At 41.9% G+C, this 16,037-nt stretch overlaps 1 protein-coding gene across 2 annotated transcripts in view; it reads left to right on the top strand.

The window, feature by feature from the left end:
• The first annotated feature begins 1,804 nt into the window (after positions 1 to 1,804).
• The window catches only part of LOC137326523 (adenylosuccinate synthetase isozyme 1 A-like), a 52,874-nt gene continuing 38,641 nt past the window's right edge, over positions 1,805 to 16,037 (top strand). For both annotated transcript variants that reach the window (XM_067991695.1, XM_067991696.1), the window contains exons 1-2: positions 1,805 to 2,049; positions 13,567 to 13,669. In XM_067991695.1, coding sequence (XP_067847796.1) covers positions 1,876 to 2,049; positions 13,567 to 13,669 — 277 coding nt within the window. In that variant the 5' untranslated portion in view covers positions 1,805 to 1,875. The remainder of the gene's footprint in view (positions 2,050 to 13,566; positions 13,670 to 16,037) is intronic.

Below are 16,037 nucleotides of genomic sequence, written 5' to 3'. Positions count from 1 at the left end.
GATCAGTGCTGGGAGGGGTAAGTTGGACGGGAAGGAGATTGGCATGATTAGCCCCCAGTGGGTACGCTGGGCAGGAAAGTCGGTGAGAGAGTAGGATGGGGAAATTGAAAATGCAGCTCGTAAGGAGGCAGCGACGAGTGCCTCGATGGGCCCTTTGGATAATTCCAAGAGAGGCACAGAGGGAAGCTCTAGGCTTATCTAAGAGGGAGTGAAGCTTGGGCTGATGGAGGGAGAGTAGGAAGGTCGAGGAGTGCTGAAGGATTGGGGTAGGGATTGGAAGGTGGGGGGGTGGGGGTTGCAGAGTACCCGACAGGGGAGAAATGAAAGGAGGCATAAAAATAGGAAAGAGGGGCCCAGCAAGAGCAAAGAGACAAGAAAAAAGGTGATAAAAGAGGAAATGGAAGCAATGGGCTCGGGTCCAGAGCGGCAGCCAAAACACGCACGTGAATGGACACAGGGAAATTCATAGGCATGGTTACATAGCAAGATTGAGATAGATATGTCCTGGTAATAAACAGGGAATAGAGAGGAAACAGGAGGAGGGAGTCCAAGGTTAAAGTCAGAAGTCCCGCAGTGGGATAAAGTTGACGTCGATGGGTGGAGTCCGCTTGCAACTTCAAGAAAATGATGTCCAGGTGTGGAGGGGAGTGAGTCCAGAAACTATTGAAGGGTAGCGTATCGGAGGACGCACTGCTGGAGGTATTTTTGTGAGAATTAAGAGCGCGGAGGTGTGCAGCATCGATCACGGGGCAGAAAAACGATGGCAAAGTTTGAGGTCACTATAAGATCCAGAAGCGGCGGAGAAATGGACTACAGCCTGCAGTGTGAATTTCTGGCCAGGAACCACAATGTAGCAAAATAAAGCAGGAAAGCCAGTAGGACCAGAAGGACAGTCATAAGCTCAGCAGGTAACTACAGCGGTGGGGGATGGGCTGTAGGCTGGACAAAGTTACCTTAAAACTTAAGCAATTGAATAGCAGATCAGAGTCACAGCAGCTGAGTCTTACAGTGTAGTTCAGCGTATTCTTGACGGCAGAGAAGTCCAGGAAGTTGAAAGCCAAATTTGAACAAAAACTCAGTGCTCACTGATGAAAACAAAGAGCAGGCATGGTCAAGCAATGGGCAGTGAGCCCAGGTAACTTTAAACTTGCAGCTTGAACTTGTAGTTAGGGCTAAAATGCACCCACTATTAGAGCCAGGGGAACTTAAACAGTGGAAGAGAGGAGATTGGGGGAGAAAGGGCAAAGGATGGCAAAAGATGGCCAAGGATAGAGTTGCACAGCAAAGGAGCTGCCTAGGGAGGCAGAATTTCAGACAAAGACTTGGAAATATATCGCCGTTCCTTCATCGCCGCTGGGTCAAAATCCTGGAACTCCCTACCTAACAGCACTGTGGGAGAACCGTCACCGCACGGACTGCAACGGTTCAAGGAGGCGACTCACCACCACCTTCTCAAGGGCAATTAGGGATGGGCAATAAATGCTGGCCTCGCCAGCAACGCCCACATCCCATGAACGAATAAAAAAAAGAAACTGCCAAGACCTTTACCAATGCTGATTTTGAGCCTATCCCCATCCATTGCAGGCTACAAGTTCTCGCACATTAATGTAACACCTGCTGGGGGCTTTTCAGAACCTTTTATTGGAACATTGTGACTAGCCCATTGAAGACTCACAGCGGCCCCTGCCCACCGTCCGATTGGCATTTAATGGCTCAGGACACAAGTGCCCAGAAGTTCACACCTTGGAGAGTTCAGGGGGGGGGAGACTGTGGTCACGTGCCCTGATGTCACGCGCCAGCCTGGGTACACGAAGCAGCAGCTGGTGCGGGCGGACCTGCGAGCAGTGCATTCCCAGACTTGGCAGCGAGAGCACCATGAGCGAGTCCAGCCGGCGGGGCAGTGATCACAGAAATTACACCGGTTGCAAACGGTCTCGAAACGGAGGCAATAAAGTGACAGTGGCCCTGGGAGCGCAGTGGGGAGATGAAGGGAAGGGGAAACTAATCGACCTGTTGGCGATCGATGCTGACATTGTGTGTAGGTGTCAGGTAAGAAGTCGTGCGGTAAGAGCAGGTCCAATTGCTGCATTCCTGTAAACTCGTGCAATTAAATAGAAAGGAGATTAGGAATCTGCTGCTATCTTGCAAACATCTACGTTGTGAGAGAATCTATTCATAACACTTTTTAAAGTTTATACAACATCAAATGTGGCATTTAACTTCTATATAATTTCTGTATTTCGTGTCATATATTTTTGCAGTTTGTGTACAGGAGTCGTGATCATAGAAATCATGTATGATTTTAATCCTGGTTATGACACCAATCTGACTTGAGACTAGGTCAGACATTGAACACCATCCAGTCCGGGGAATGAAATGCTACTTCAAACATAACTAAAAATAGGACACTTATTTTGTTTGGTTAAAAAGTGGCCTCTGATTAAAGCAAAGTCGATCGTCCTCTGACGCAACTGTAATTAATAGTTAAGCCAGGAGTTTTAACAGTTCTGTGAGTCAACATATGCTGTACAGGAATAAATATAAGGCGAAGTCAAGAATACATATTTTCTTAATGTTAAGACATCAAGTTTTGATATGTATAAAACAATTTTATAGTTGTGAGTAATGTATATTTCATTAAATGAGTCTGAACAATATTTTTATTTTTGAAATATGGAGTGATCACAAGATAAATTCTTGTTGAAGTAAGTCATTAATTCACCTATTCAGGACAAAACCTACAATCACCCCATTGAACTGTCTTTCAAATGATTACAAGAATATTACCCTATGCAGAAGTGTATTGCACACTGCTTGAAGAACTTCCTGAAATCAACCCTAAATTTGTTTTTTTGCCAGTTTGAACGTAGTTCAGTTCTCTTACACAAGGAATGGATTTTTAGTCACCACCATGCCGTAGTTGTGGAACAGATGGTATCTGTACTTAGCCATTAACAGAAACCACTAGTTACTGGTACAAGTTTGCTTTTGTGCCAAATGTTGATACAATGTCAGTGGGAGGGAGAACATAAAAACATAAGAAATAGGAGCAGCATTAGGCCATAGGGCCCCTCGAGCCTGCTCCACCATTCAATCAGATCGTGGCTGATCTTCAACCTCAACACCATTTTCACGCCCGATCCCCATATCCCTTGATTCCTCTAGAGTTGAAAAATCTATCTACCACAGCCTTGAATATACTCAACGACTCAACATCCACAGCCCTCTGGAGTAGAGAATTCCAAAGATTCACAACCCTCTGAGTGAAGAAATTCCTCCTCATCTCAGTCTTAAATGGCTGATCCCTTATTCTGTGACTATGCCCCCTAGTTCTAGACTCTCTAGCCAAGGGAAACAACCTCTCAGCATCTACCCTGTCAAGCCCCCTCAGAATCTTGTATGTTTCAATGCGATAGGCCAATTATACTCAATCTCTCCTCATAGGACAACCCTCTCATCCCAGGAATTAATCTAGTGAACCTTCGTTACACTGCCTCTAAGGAGTATATCCTTCCTTAGATAAGGAGACCAAAACTGTACACAATACTCCAGGTGAGGTCTCACCAAAGCCCTGTACAATTGTAGTAAGACTTCCTTACTCTTGTACTCCAATACCCTTGCAATAAAGGCCAACATGCCATTTGCTCTCCCAATCGTCTGCTGTTCCTGCATGCTAACTTCTTGTGTTTCTTGTACCAGGAAACCCAAGTCTCTCTGGACACCAACATTTAATAGTTTCTCACCATTTAAAAAATATTCTGTTTTTCTATTCTTCCTACCAAAGTGAATAACCTCACATTTCCCTACGTTATACTCCAGCTGCCACCTTCTCGCCCACTCACTTAACCTGTCTATATCACTTTGCAGACTTTTTGTGCCCTCCTCTCAGCTCACTTTCACACCTAGCTTTGTATCGTCAGCAAACTTGGATACAGTACACTCAGTCCCTTCATCCAAATCATTAATATAGATTGTAAATAGCTGAGGCCCAAGCACTGATCCTTGCGGTACCCCACTAGCTACAGCCTGCCAACCTGAAAATGACCCGTTTATCCCTACTGTTTGCTTTCTGTCCGTTAACCAATCCCCTATTCATTCTAATATGTTACTCCCAACCCCATGAGCCCATATCTTGCATAACAACCTTTAATGTGGCACCTTATCGAATGCCTTTTGAAAATCCAAATATACTATATCCACTGGTTCCCCTTTGTCTACCCTGCTAGTTACATCCTTAAAAGAAACTCTAATAAATTTGTCAAACATGATTTCCCTTTCATAAAACCATGTTGACTCTGCCTAATCATATTATGATGTTTAAGTCCCTTGTTACCACATCCTTAATAATGGATTCCAGCATTTTCCCGATGACTGATGTCAGGCTAACTGGCCTGTAGTTCCCTGGTTTCTCTCTCCCTCCTTTCTTGAATAGTGGGGTTACATTTGCTACCTTCCAATCCAGTGGGACCATTCTAGAATCTAGGGAATTTTGGAAGATCATAACCAATACATCCACTATCTCCACAACTCCCTTGAAGATTTCATAATAAAATCATCTTTCCCTTGTTTCAATAAAGGAGAAAGTGACTTCAAAGGGAAATGTTTTGAGTGTAAAATATTTTATTCCGCGGTTATTTTCAGATTGCTGCCTGTAGATAATCTTTAACTAAACAGTTGTGTAAGGATGAATACACTCAGCTGAGATGAGCACCAAGTACTATCAGGGATTGTCTTTATATGAATAGTGGAGCTTAGTATCTGTTCTGTTCATGTATGTAGCATGGGAGCTACAATTTGCAAAATGTCAGGATGTAAATTGTAGTTCCAAATGTCATACAGATGAAAAATATACCAAACTCTACTTCTCATCCTTAACTGTGATGTAGGACAATACAAAGTTTATGGTAGAGCTTTATTCCATGGTATGGTTGTCATAACGTTCTTCATATTCTGCCTCATATTACTTGGGCTGAGAACAGTACATCCAGCAGACCAGGGAGAAGAGAAGCTCCGAGTTAGAGAGCTGTTCTGCATCTTTTGTTAAGAACAATTCAAGGAAGAAACAATGGAGAAAGTAGGAGTTTTCAACTGCAATCACCATAGCAGGCAGCTGCTGATGTCACCATTAGCAAACAGGTGCTAACCATCTTTCTCTGAGATCAGGCTTTCTGTGAATAAAGATTGGAGTTCAGAAAACAATTAGACACTGAAGAAAGTATTCTTGATGGGGAAGTGTTGAACTAAGATTGCCAAGCAGCAGACTTTGGGGGTGTAGATTATCTAAGTTCATCATCAGAGTAAAATCTTGAAGCAATATTGGGTGATCTTAGAGGGGAATCGTATTCTCAAATCACGGTCTGTGATCGAATTAACTGGCAAACGTCCTATTTTCTAGAAGTGGACTGGATTTCTACTTGACTTGATCAGTCAGGCAGCATTGGCTCTGGGTGCATTTTTCAGCAGCCAACTGAATTTTCACCAAGTTCCCAATCCCTTTTGAAATGCCACAGTTTAGCTTCAAATTCAATTTAGACTTCACCTCAAAATCTTCTATATTGGTCAGGCCAGCATAACAACTGGGTTTGCATTATTTCTAAAATGGAAGATTAGCAGTTCATAAAACCTGTTCAACCTATGATTACATTTTATGATAATTATATGGCATATGATCCTTAGTAAGCTCCCACATTAAATTTTTCTCTGACTGATTCCCGCATTATTGAAACAATAGTCACAGGCCGATTTTCCCAAGTGAAAATCGTTGGTATGGGCCCAAAAGGTGGGGTCAGTTGCCTGACCACCCCGTTAACCCCGATGATCAGCCTGCTGTAACTTTTACAAGAGGCCTACTGTTGGGCGACGTAAACATCTGCCTAAAATAAATTCTCGGCCTCTTTCCCATGCAAACTGGGGTCCTAATGAGCTAGTTAGGACCCCAATTGCAATTTTAAGGGACACATGAGTGTAGCTTATAATGTGAGCACTCCACCCATGTGTACTGGAAACAGCCAGAAACATTTAAAAAACAGATTCTTTGTGGAGCTGGAAGGAGCAGGAATGCTCCTCCGAGCTCCACAAAAATACTGCAGCCACTGTCGGCCCAGCCTGGTCTCGCCTGTCTCAACATCACAACTCCGCCGCGGCCCCCCCTCCCCCTGGATCATCCACCTAATGGCGTCCCAGCTGCCAACGTTCCTGAGGTCGAAGAGTGGCAAGCTGCATTAGGCTTGTTTGGCATCCGTAGCTTGCCTGCGAAATTCAAATATGGCCAGGACCTCAAAATCGCGGCAGCATCTTTGCTGCCGGAATGGGCAGCTGGCCAGCGGTTTCTTTGACAGTTGGCCTCGCAAAAGTCAAAATCGACTCCCTGCGGTAAGCAGGGTGCAGAGAAGTTTCTTTCTCCTTTTTTGGACCTGAGCAGGGCAGGCCTAACGCTGAATGTCCAGCCTGGCCTATATGTGACTCCAGTGCAGCACCAATGTGGTTGACTCTTAAATGCCCTCTGATATGGCCTAGCAAGCCACTCAGTTGTATCAAATCTCTTCCTGCGCTTCAAGAAGGCAGCCCTCTGCCACCTTTTCAGAGCAACTAGTGATGGACAATAAATACCAGCCTTGCCAGCGACACCCACATCCTGAGAATGAAATAAAAATAGCATTTTAAACCATTTATCTGATTACTGTAGCCCTCCTATCCTGTTCCAATTAGGACACTCACTTTATGCTACATGCTATGTCTTTTACATTTATTTTGCATTCTATAATGCTTAGGTTACCAGGCAAGTGCACTTTGCGTTGTAACACAGTAACAGTTTCGGGCAGGAGAAAACCGTGGCTCCATCTTGCCAACCTATCCACAGTACTCCCTTGGTGCATATCTAATAACCCTGAATCCCATTTGTCCATTTGTTGACTAGTTCCTTCTTGAAAACCATTATGATTTCTTGTTCCATCACCTGTGTCGGTAATCTGTTCCACATACTTATCACCCTTTTAGTTTAAAAAAAAGATCCACCCACTTTTTCTATTTTCTTTTGTTGTCCTTTAATTTGTAAATATTACCACTTGTGCTTAAATTCTGTTTATGGAAGAAAAGCTTACACGGATCCAATTTGTCCAAACTTTTCATAATTTTAAGCATCTCTATTATATCCCTTTCAGTCTTCTCTTTTCAAAAGAAAAACATCCAGGGTAATCAACCTTTCCTCATGTGTCATTCCCTTAACTTCTAGGATCAACTGTGTCGTCCTTCACTGTACGCCCTACAATAACTGAATACCCTTTTTGAAATAGGGAGACCAAAACCTCTCACAGTACTCCAGATGTGGTCTCATCAGGGTAACATACGGTTTTAATATGGCCTCTCTGGAGTTATATGATCCTTTCTATGCATCCCAACATTCTGATTGTCTTTATAACAGCCTGGCAACATTTAGTTGATGGTTTTAGTGATCTATCCATTAAAACCTCAAGAGATATCTCCTTTTTTGGACCTGAGTAGCTGGTTCTTTTGTAAGTACCCTACAACCAGAAACAAGGTTATTGCTCACTTGAATCCTGCAGTTTGTTCAGTTGCTTTTTTATACTTTTTACCAAGTGCGGGAGCATTACATCCATGTAAGTACTCACTGATGTACAACTGCATGCATATAAACCTCAAAGCATCGTGTTTCATGCCTTTATCTCATGCAATGCATCATGTCTTGCATTTCTGAAGATGAAGCCAGGAGTTTTAAATCATTTACAATCATTTAGTAAAAAATCCAACATTGTAACTTTTTAATGCTTCTACTGTCAAATAGAATGAGCAAGCCCTTGATTATCGTCAGATGACATTACCCTAAAACTTAAGGGTTTTACAGCCTCATAGCTATTAAAATCAGGAAATTGCCAGGCAAGGGAAAACATGCTTCTTATTTCATAGGAAAGCAAGAGATTAATAGGTAATTATGAGAGGACTGGAACCACCAAAAGAGCTGATGTTTTGAATTGGTTCCTCACTTGTAACAGAACTCACCTTGGGTGAAAAAGGCTTTATTTATGTGGTATAACATAGAATTTACAGCACAGAAACAGGCCATTCAGCCCAACAGGTCTGTACCAGTGTTTATGCTCCACACAAGCATCCTCCCACCTTACTTCATCTCACCCTATCAACGTATCCTTCTATTCCTTTCTTCCTCATGTACTTATCTAGCTTCCCCTTAAATGTATCTATGCTATTTGTCTCAACTACTCCATGTGGTAGCAAGTTCCAAATTCTACCCACTCAGAGAATAAAGAAGTTTCTCCTGAATTCCTTATTGGATTTATTGGTGACTATCTTATATTTATGGCCCCTAGTTTTAGACTACTCCACGTGTGGAAACATCTTCTCTACATCTACCTTATCGAGCTCCTTCATAATTTTAAAGACCTCTATTAGGTCATCGCCCAGTCTTCTCTTTTCTGGAGAAAAGAGCCCCAGCTTGTTCAGTGTCTCCTCATAGTTATAACCTCACAGTTCTGGTAATATATTTGCATTTATGTGGCACCTTTATCATGTCAAACATTCAAGCAGCTCAAACAATGAATTGCATAGAAGTGTAAAGAGTATCTTTATGTAGGAAAACTTGTCAGCAGATTAGCTGTAGGAGGATTTGAGATGATAAATATAACTAAAGCCTCAACAGCCAAGATAATTTGCAGTACAATAGGCAATTTGCTTAAATAATTGTTATTAGTGGCATTACTTGTGTAGCTGTTGATTTACATAATTCGATGGTTCGCATATAATGTTAAAATGTCAATATTTTTCTTTCTGGTACCTAAAGTTATGAATCCTGTGTCAACAGATCAAGTAACAAAAGTGGTTATGGCTTTAATATTTATGGATCATCAAACTAAAGGTCGCCCAAGTCAATGTGTCCAGCACAGTGCCATCATAGCTGAAGTGCCTGTTTCTTATTTTATTCATTGTTAGTCCCTTTTATGCTCCTTGTATGAAAATGCAAGGTGTTTGCTCAATACCCTGTACACACACGCACCACTATATTCTTGTTTATCGGGGCAGTGTATCTAGTTCAATTCCCCCTTGTGGAATAGTTAAAGGTCGGTTTGGAGTCATAAGTAAGAACATGAGAAGGTCAGTTAAATGCTTCAGTTAATGGCAGTCATACAAGATCTAGCGTGGTGTCATCAATCACCCCAGACATTTCAAGATTGCTTTGCATGATGGAAGTACTTTGAAAATTAATTCAGAAACCCACCACAATGAATTGTCAGATTGTAGCTTCGAATGTGCAAAACTACATTGCAAGACTGTCTGCATATTTTGTAAAGCATTTCATGTCCCAAGTACAAATGTTAGAAAAAGTCAGACTTCTTTAAGAGAAACAATACAGCTTGATATTAGCGAAACATGTTTTTAAGTCTGTCTGTGTTCTCTGAAATAAATGAATAAGATGTAGGAACATAGGAACAGGAGTAGGCCATTCAGCCCCTCGAGCCTGCTCCGCCATTTGATAACATCATGGCTGATCTGTGATCTAACTCCATATACCTGCCTTTGGCCCATATCCCTTAATACCTTTGGTTGACAAAAAGCTATCTATCTCAGATTTAAAATTAGAAATTGAGCTAGCATCAATTGCTGTTTGCAGAAGAGAGTTCCAAACTTCTACAACCCTTTGTGTGTAGAAGTGTTTTCTAACCTCATTCCTGAAAGGTCTGGCTCTAATTTTTAGACTGTGTCCCCTAGTCCTAGAATCCCAACCAGCGGAAATAGTTTCTCTCTATCCATCCTATCTGTTCCCCTTAATATCTTATAAACTTCGATCAGATCACCCCTTAACCTTCTAAACTCTAGAGAATACAACCCCAATTTGTGTAATCTCTCCTCGTCACTTAACCTTTAAAGTCCAGGTATCATTCTAGTCAACCTACGCTGCACTCCCTCCAAGGCCAATATGTCCTTCCGAAGGTGCAGTCTAATCAGGGTTTTGTATAGCTGCAGCATAACTTCTGCCCCCTTGTACTCTAGTCCTCTAGATATAAAGGCCAGCATTCCATTAGCCTTATTGATTATTTTCTGCACCTGTTCATGACACTTCAATGATCTATGTACCTGAACCCCTAAGTCCCTTTGGGCATCCACTGTTTTTAACTTTTTACCTTTTAAGATGTACAGAAATGTGAATCAATTTCAGCAAGTCTCACCTAGCATCTGACAAAGCAGCATATGTTTTAGACTTCTTGGCGTTGCGGTATTGTACAGATGGAAATACTGAAGCTTGCTTCCTCAGCCCGGCAGCGGTAATTCGTGCTGCTCTGTAATATCACAGTGGTATAACTACTGTTCCAGGCAAGTGTATGATATGCAGATAAGAAGAAATCATTTCAAGCATACTGCATAGAGCTGTGGATAGGGAAACCAAAGAGCTAATCCAGCACGAGTTATTGCTTACAATACCTGCATGCCAAGACTTATTAAATAATACTTTTGTCCACTAACCCACAGATATCTGCTCAAGAATACCACATGCTAAATTGCACTGTTGTATACTGAAAACATTAAATGGTAGTAGAACAAGGGTCAATTTTAACAGGGATGGAAACCCTCATGGGGAGCTCAGGGAAAGACCCCAGGCACTTTCAACTCCTGGACCTCATTTGAATAAAGTGGGACAGTCTGCCGCCCAAAATCGTCAGGAGCCACGTCAGGGCCGGCAGGCGGGAACAAAAATCATGTTAGGACCCTAAGGATACCGGGGACCCAGGGGAAGAGTCCTCTGCATAAGGTTAGCACCAGAGAGGAACCAGGACGGTTGGCAGCTGATACTGGTGCTGGAAGGGAGAGGCAAGACTGAGAAGGCTAAGGATTCTTTGAGGGGCTTAGGGGAACACTCCATCTCCTGGCCCACAAGAATTCCACAGAAATTATAAATTTTTTAACTTAGCTTGGTGTCTTGTGGCCACTCCACAATTTCCCCCATGGTTTGGTTGTCGGGATTGGTCCCATGCAGGCCTCTGGAATCCAGAAGTTAAAATGGAGTAGTGGTGCCGATGATGTCATTTGGAATTGAATATCCAATACAAAGTAGACCCCCGCCTGCCAGGGGCTAGTGGCCCTTCTGTGCCTGTTCAGGTAAGTTCTCGGGGACAGGAACGCTGTGTGAGCCCAACCCCTCCATCCACACCATTCCTGCGGGATGGGGGGAGGGGGGAGGGGGGAGGGGGGAGGTAAGAAAACTACCCAGACATCATCAGTCCTGGTGATGTGATAGTTTAGGTCCAAGTGCAAATTTCAGTATTGCACCTTTTAAAATTATGCTCTAAGGATTTAATTTAGAAAATAAATTAAACTTTTTAAACAAATTTGCTTATTTTACTGAATTTCTAATCCATGCTTGTCCATATATACTTGTTATAAAATTTTTTCCAATGTTAATTTTTAACTCCAAATTCTTTATCAATGTAAGTTTGATGTTGCACCTTCACCCTGTTGAAGTGATATAGTGGCTCAGCACATTGGGGCCCCAACATGCTGTATCACAGATTGGAAGCACTTATGAATCTCCCTATTAAGTTCCCAACCTCAGCTGTGCCACTGTGGGGAGCTGTGGAGTGAAGGGCAGCCACTTCCCTTAAGGTGGGGCTGGGGGAGGGCTAGAAATTAATTAGCCTGTCACTCTGGGCTCATCTCACACACCTGTCACAGGCTGGCTTATGGTCAGTGTTGGCAGAAGTGCGGGAGCAGGTGTCCATCCTGTTCTTTTAGCTATAGTAGTAGTGTGGCAAGACTCCAAGAAGGAGAAAGCAAAAATTTAAAAATACAAAGAAAAATAAACTTGAATAAACAGGAACAGTTAGAAGAACAAATACAACTAACAGTGCAGTGAATATTATAATGCAAAAGTATTCTAAATGAACACATTAATTTTGCTTTTGTTTTTGGGATGTGTTAAGTAAACTTTGGCATTTTAAATTTTGAAGACTAAAAGAATTAAAAAGAAAATGACTACAGATAAAATACTTATGATTTACATAGTAAACATTACCAGGTGTAAAGTAATAATCTCCTTTAATTCTGTTGAAAAGCCATTTGAGCATGGAATACTCCCATTCAAGCTTCATCACATTTATCATGGTAAATTTATAAGAGAGCTTTCTTTTCAATATTCTGTAAATGTACTGGGAAATATTGTAATAAATCCCTTTGTATAAAAGTGTACAATAATTTAAGTAGGAAAAGTGCCCTGTAAATTGCCAGAAACATGCCTTTAAGATTCGAAGGGGAAACGCCGGTAGACTGCTTAAATGGAGTTCTAGCTTCAAAGCTGCCCATTCAATATGGATTTCAGCTATTGAGCTGAATGCTGGGAAGTGGCCAGAAAGCAAGGTTCTTGGTTAGTTATGATGTGGAGATGCCGGTGATGGACTGGGGTGGACAAATGTAAGGAATCTTACAACACCAGGTTATAGTCCAACAAATTTATTTTAAAATCACAAGCTTTCGGAGATTATCCCCTTCGTCAGGTGAATGAGTCATTAACCTGATGAAGAAGAACTTAAATGACCCTGCCCGATTTTACTCTCATGGTCATTTAAGTTCTGGAACATTGCTAATCACACATATAGACTGAACTATTTGATAGACTGGCCAGCTAATGCTGGTAATTTGTTAGCTATCTAGGGATTTAACCCTAAAATAGCCTCACCAATTCTAATAATCTCTGATCGCTGCTATAATTAATACTCAGTGTCTGTTAATGCTGAATTACAGTGATACACTGAATTGTTGGTACAACCTCTGCTACTCATTTTGTTAAGTAATTTTATCCATTAGTGATTTGCTATTCAAACTGATACATCTGTTTATATCTATTAAATGCTCGTACATCCAACGTTTAACTTTATGATTTTGTAGTCAGTAAAGAGTTGTTTGTGTATGACCCATTTTCTGACTTCTTCCTTGATGATTCGGCAAGAAAGGATTCATTCATTCATTCATTCAATGATTTGTGGGTATCCTAATCTGAGGGTTGGTAAGGTGAACTTACATTAACCAGTTTACATTGAATTTAAGGCAGTTTGACGAGCAAGCTTGGGCATCATTCAATCCTAGGTTTAAAACTGGGCTTTAAAACCCCAGACAGTTCCTTGATGAGTTAAGCGAGGGTGTTAAGGATTCGTCTGGCTCCTTGGCATATATTTGTCGGGATACCGAACCCAGTATACTACACATATATATATTTTCTCTTCTCTCCATATGACGTTTCTGTTGCTATTTCCCTCTCTCCCTCTAGGGATGTACCTGACCTCTGCTCAACATCTACTCATGGTGTAAGATTTGAGATTGGGAACTCATCTTGTGGGGAACTATAGGCACAAAGCTGTTTCCTACCACTCTGTGACGACCCCGGCTCCAATATGCAGCTGGTTTAAAAATGGCAGCTTTCTGAACAAAATAATTCTTTTTATTCTCATTATCCATATATGTACTATTTCTTCAGATTACAAATCTACTAATATTTTCCATGTAATACAATTTCACTTTTAAACATTTACTGTTCCACATGTCTTGTAGGGTGGAAACAATGCTGGCCACACAGTTGTCGTAGATGGAAAAGAATATGATTTTCACCTTTTCCCAAGTGGCATTATTAACCCAAGGGCTATTTCCTTTATTGGTAAGTAAACTAACTTGGTGGATGTAGAGTAAATTTTTGAGTTTTAAATAAAGTGATGGATAATTGTGTCACTGTCATACAGATCAAAAAGATATTATGGCTTATCCTTGTTCTGTACTGTTTACTAATCTCTGCTGTGGTGATGGGGATGCTACAATTCACTTCAGCATCCTTAGGTTAGGGGGATGAAAATCAGCTAGGATTCCTGTTATTGTAATTACTCAGTAACTTCTACTGAAAGCTTGAAGACAGTTTTGGTCTCCTTACGTAAGGAATGATATACTTGCCTTAGAGGGGGTGCAACGAAGGTTCATTAGATTGATTCCTGGGATGAGAGGGTTGTCTTATGAGGAGGGGTTGAGTAGAATGGGCCTTTATTCTCTGGAGCTGAGAAGAATGAGAGGTGAGCTCATTGAAACGTATAAAATTCTTAGAGGGCTTGACAGGGTAGATGCTGAGAGGCTGTTACCCCTGACTGGAGAGTCTAGAACTGTGAGTCATAATCTCAAGATAAGGGGTCAGCCATTTAGGACCGAGATGAGGAAAAACTTCTTCACTCAGAGGGTTGTGAATCTTTGAAATTCTCTACCCCAGACAGTTGTGGATGCTCAGTCGTTGAGTATATTCACGATCTCATGGATGTTTGGACACTAAGGGAATCAAGGTATATGGGGTTAGGACAGGAAAGTAGAGTTGAGGTAGAAGATCAGCCAATAACTTATTGAATGGCGGAGCAGTTTCGAGGGGCCACATGGCTTACTCCTGCTCCTATTTCTTATGTTCTTCGACCATTTGGAGAACGTTTGGTCAGGCTTGTCTATGATATACCCTCCTATGGTGGAATAGGCAGATATTTGCTGTCCACATTAAATATGAAGGATGACCGCTAGTGCAAGAAACCTAAAAGGGATCTGCCATCTGTGGTATGATACACGGGCATAAATCACTAAATACTGGCAATGAAAGATCAGTGGGGAAATTGGAGGAAGGATACCTACATTATAAAAATGCAACTTATGGTTTATGGTTAAAATCACCAGTTGCCCATTAACGAGAACTACTTGACGAGAATTGGCTGTACCCAACAGTGTCTAAAGGACAATGATGAAGATAATTGGTTGCAGTAAAATCTGAGTGCCAGTTTTCAGAGCTATTGGGACAGTGATGCCACACAGTTTTACTGCAGATCAGCCCTGTTGAATTTTTCAATCTGTACCCTATTTGCAGCAATCAAAAAAAATGGAAGGAGCCTGTAAAACTGTTGAGGCTATAAATTGAGCCGTGTAGCACCCGTTTTTCAGGCGCTATGCAGCCATCTGAGCTCCCAAAATGGCACCCAGAATGTGAGCACATGCTTCTAACCTGACGTGCGCCAGATGCCATTTTGGTAAAGGGGTTCGCGCAGGCGCAGATAACGAACGCCGGCAGCATGTAAAGTAAGGAGAATATGCGTAAAGTCAGTGTGCAACACTGATTTAAAGCGTTAAATATCATTTTGGCACTCAATGCTCTAGCCAACGCACTGCCTTAACCACAACCAGCTGAACTTGTTGTAAATGGTCTGGAGGAGCCCTTACCACTGCTATTTAAAGGAACCATGCAGGATTTACAAGTTAGTTGCTGGATTATTGCTTGTGGCTGCTAATGCATTTGTATCTGTTTTTGGAGGCCTGCTATACATGAATACTAGGACTAGGGGACTTAGTTTAACGTTTAGAGCCAGGACTTGCAAAAGTGAAGTTAGGAAACACTTCTACACGGAAAGGATGGTAGAAGTTTGGAATGCTCTTCTGCAAACAGCAGTTGATGCTAGCTCAATTGTTAATTTTAAATCTGAGATTGATAGATTTCTGTTAATCAAGGTCATTAAGGGACATGAGGCTAAGGGAGTTAGGTCATGAATCAACCATGATCTCACTGAATGGTGGAACAGGCTTGAGGGGCTAAATGCCACTGCCACTCGCTGCCCCTTGTAATGCGCCACCTTCTCCTGCATGAAAGCGGGACGTGTGTCAGTGAGTGTCCTGCAGGATGGGTGATGTGCCTGTCATGGTTGAATAGCTGCCAGTGTGTTTGACCTGTGAGTTGTGGGTGTGTGGCTTGCAACAGTGATAATGTGTGAGGGTGAGAGGAAGCATCTGATTGGAAGAATTGAGTACTGATTGAAAGAGTTTGTTGGTACGTGGATTGATGGGGTGTGCAGTGTTTGGAACAGTGGATGCAGCTAGTGGTGCAGTTGGTAGGGGATGCTACTTGACAGTTGACCTCACTCACCTTGACCACTCATGATGTGGAGATGCCGGTGATGGACTGGGGTTGACAATTGTAAACAATTTTACAACACCAAGTTATAGTCCAGCAATTTTAT

Source organism: Heptranchias perlo, chromosome 10 (assembly GCF_035084215.1).
Source record: "Heptranchias perlo isolate sHepPer1 chromosome 10, sHepPer1.hap1, whole genome shotgun sequence".
Taxonomy (NCBI): domain Eukaryota; kingdom Metazoa; phylum Chordata; class Chondrichthyes; order Hexanchiformes; family Hexanchidae; genus Heptranchias; species Heptranchias perlo.
Note: the sequence above shows the minus strand (reverse complement) of the source record. Positions and strands in the feature narration are given on the sequence as shown.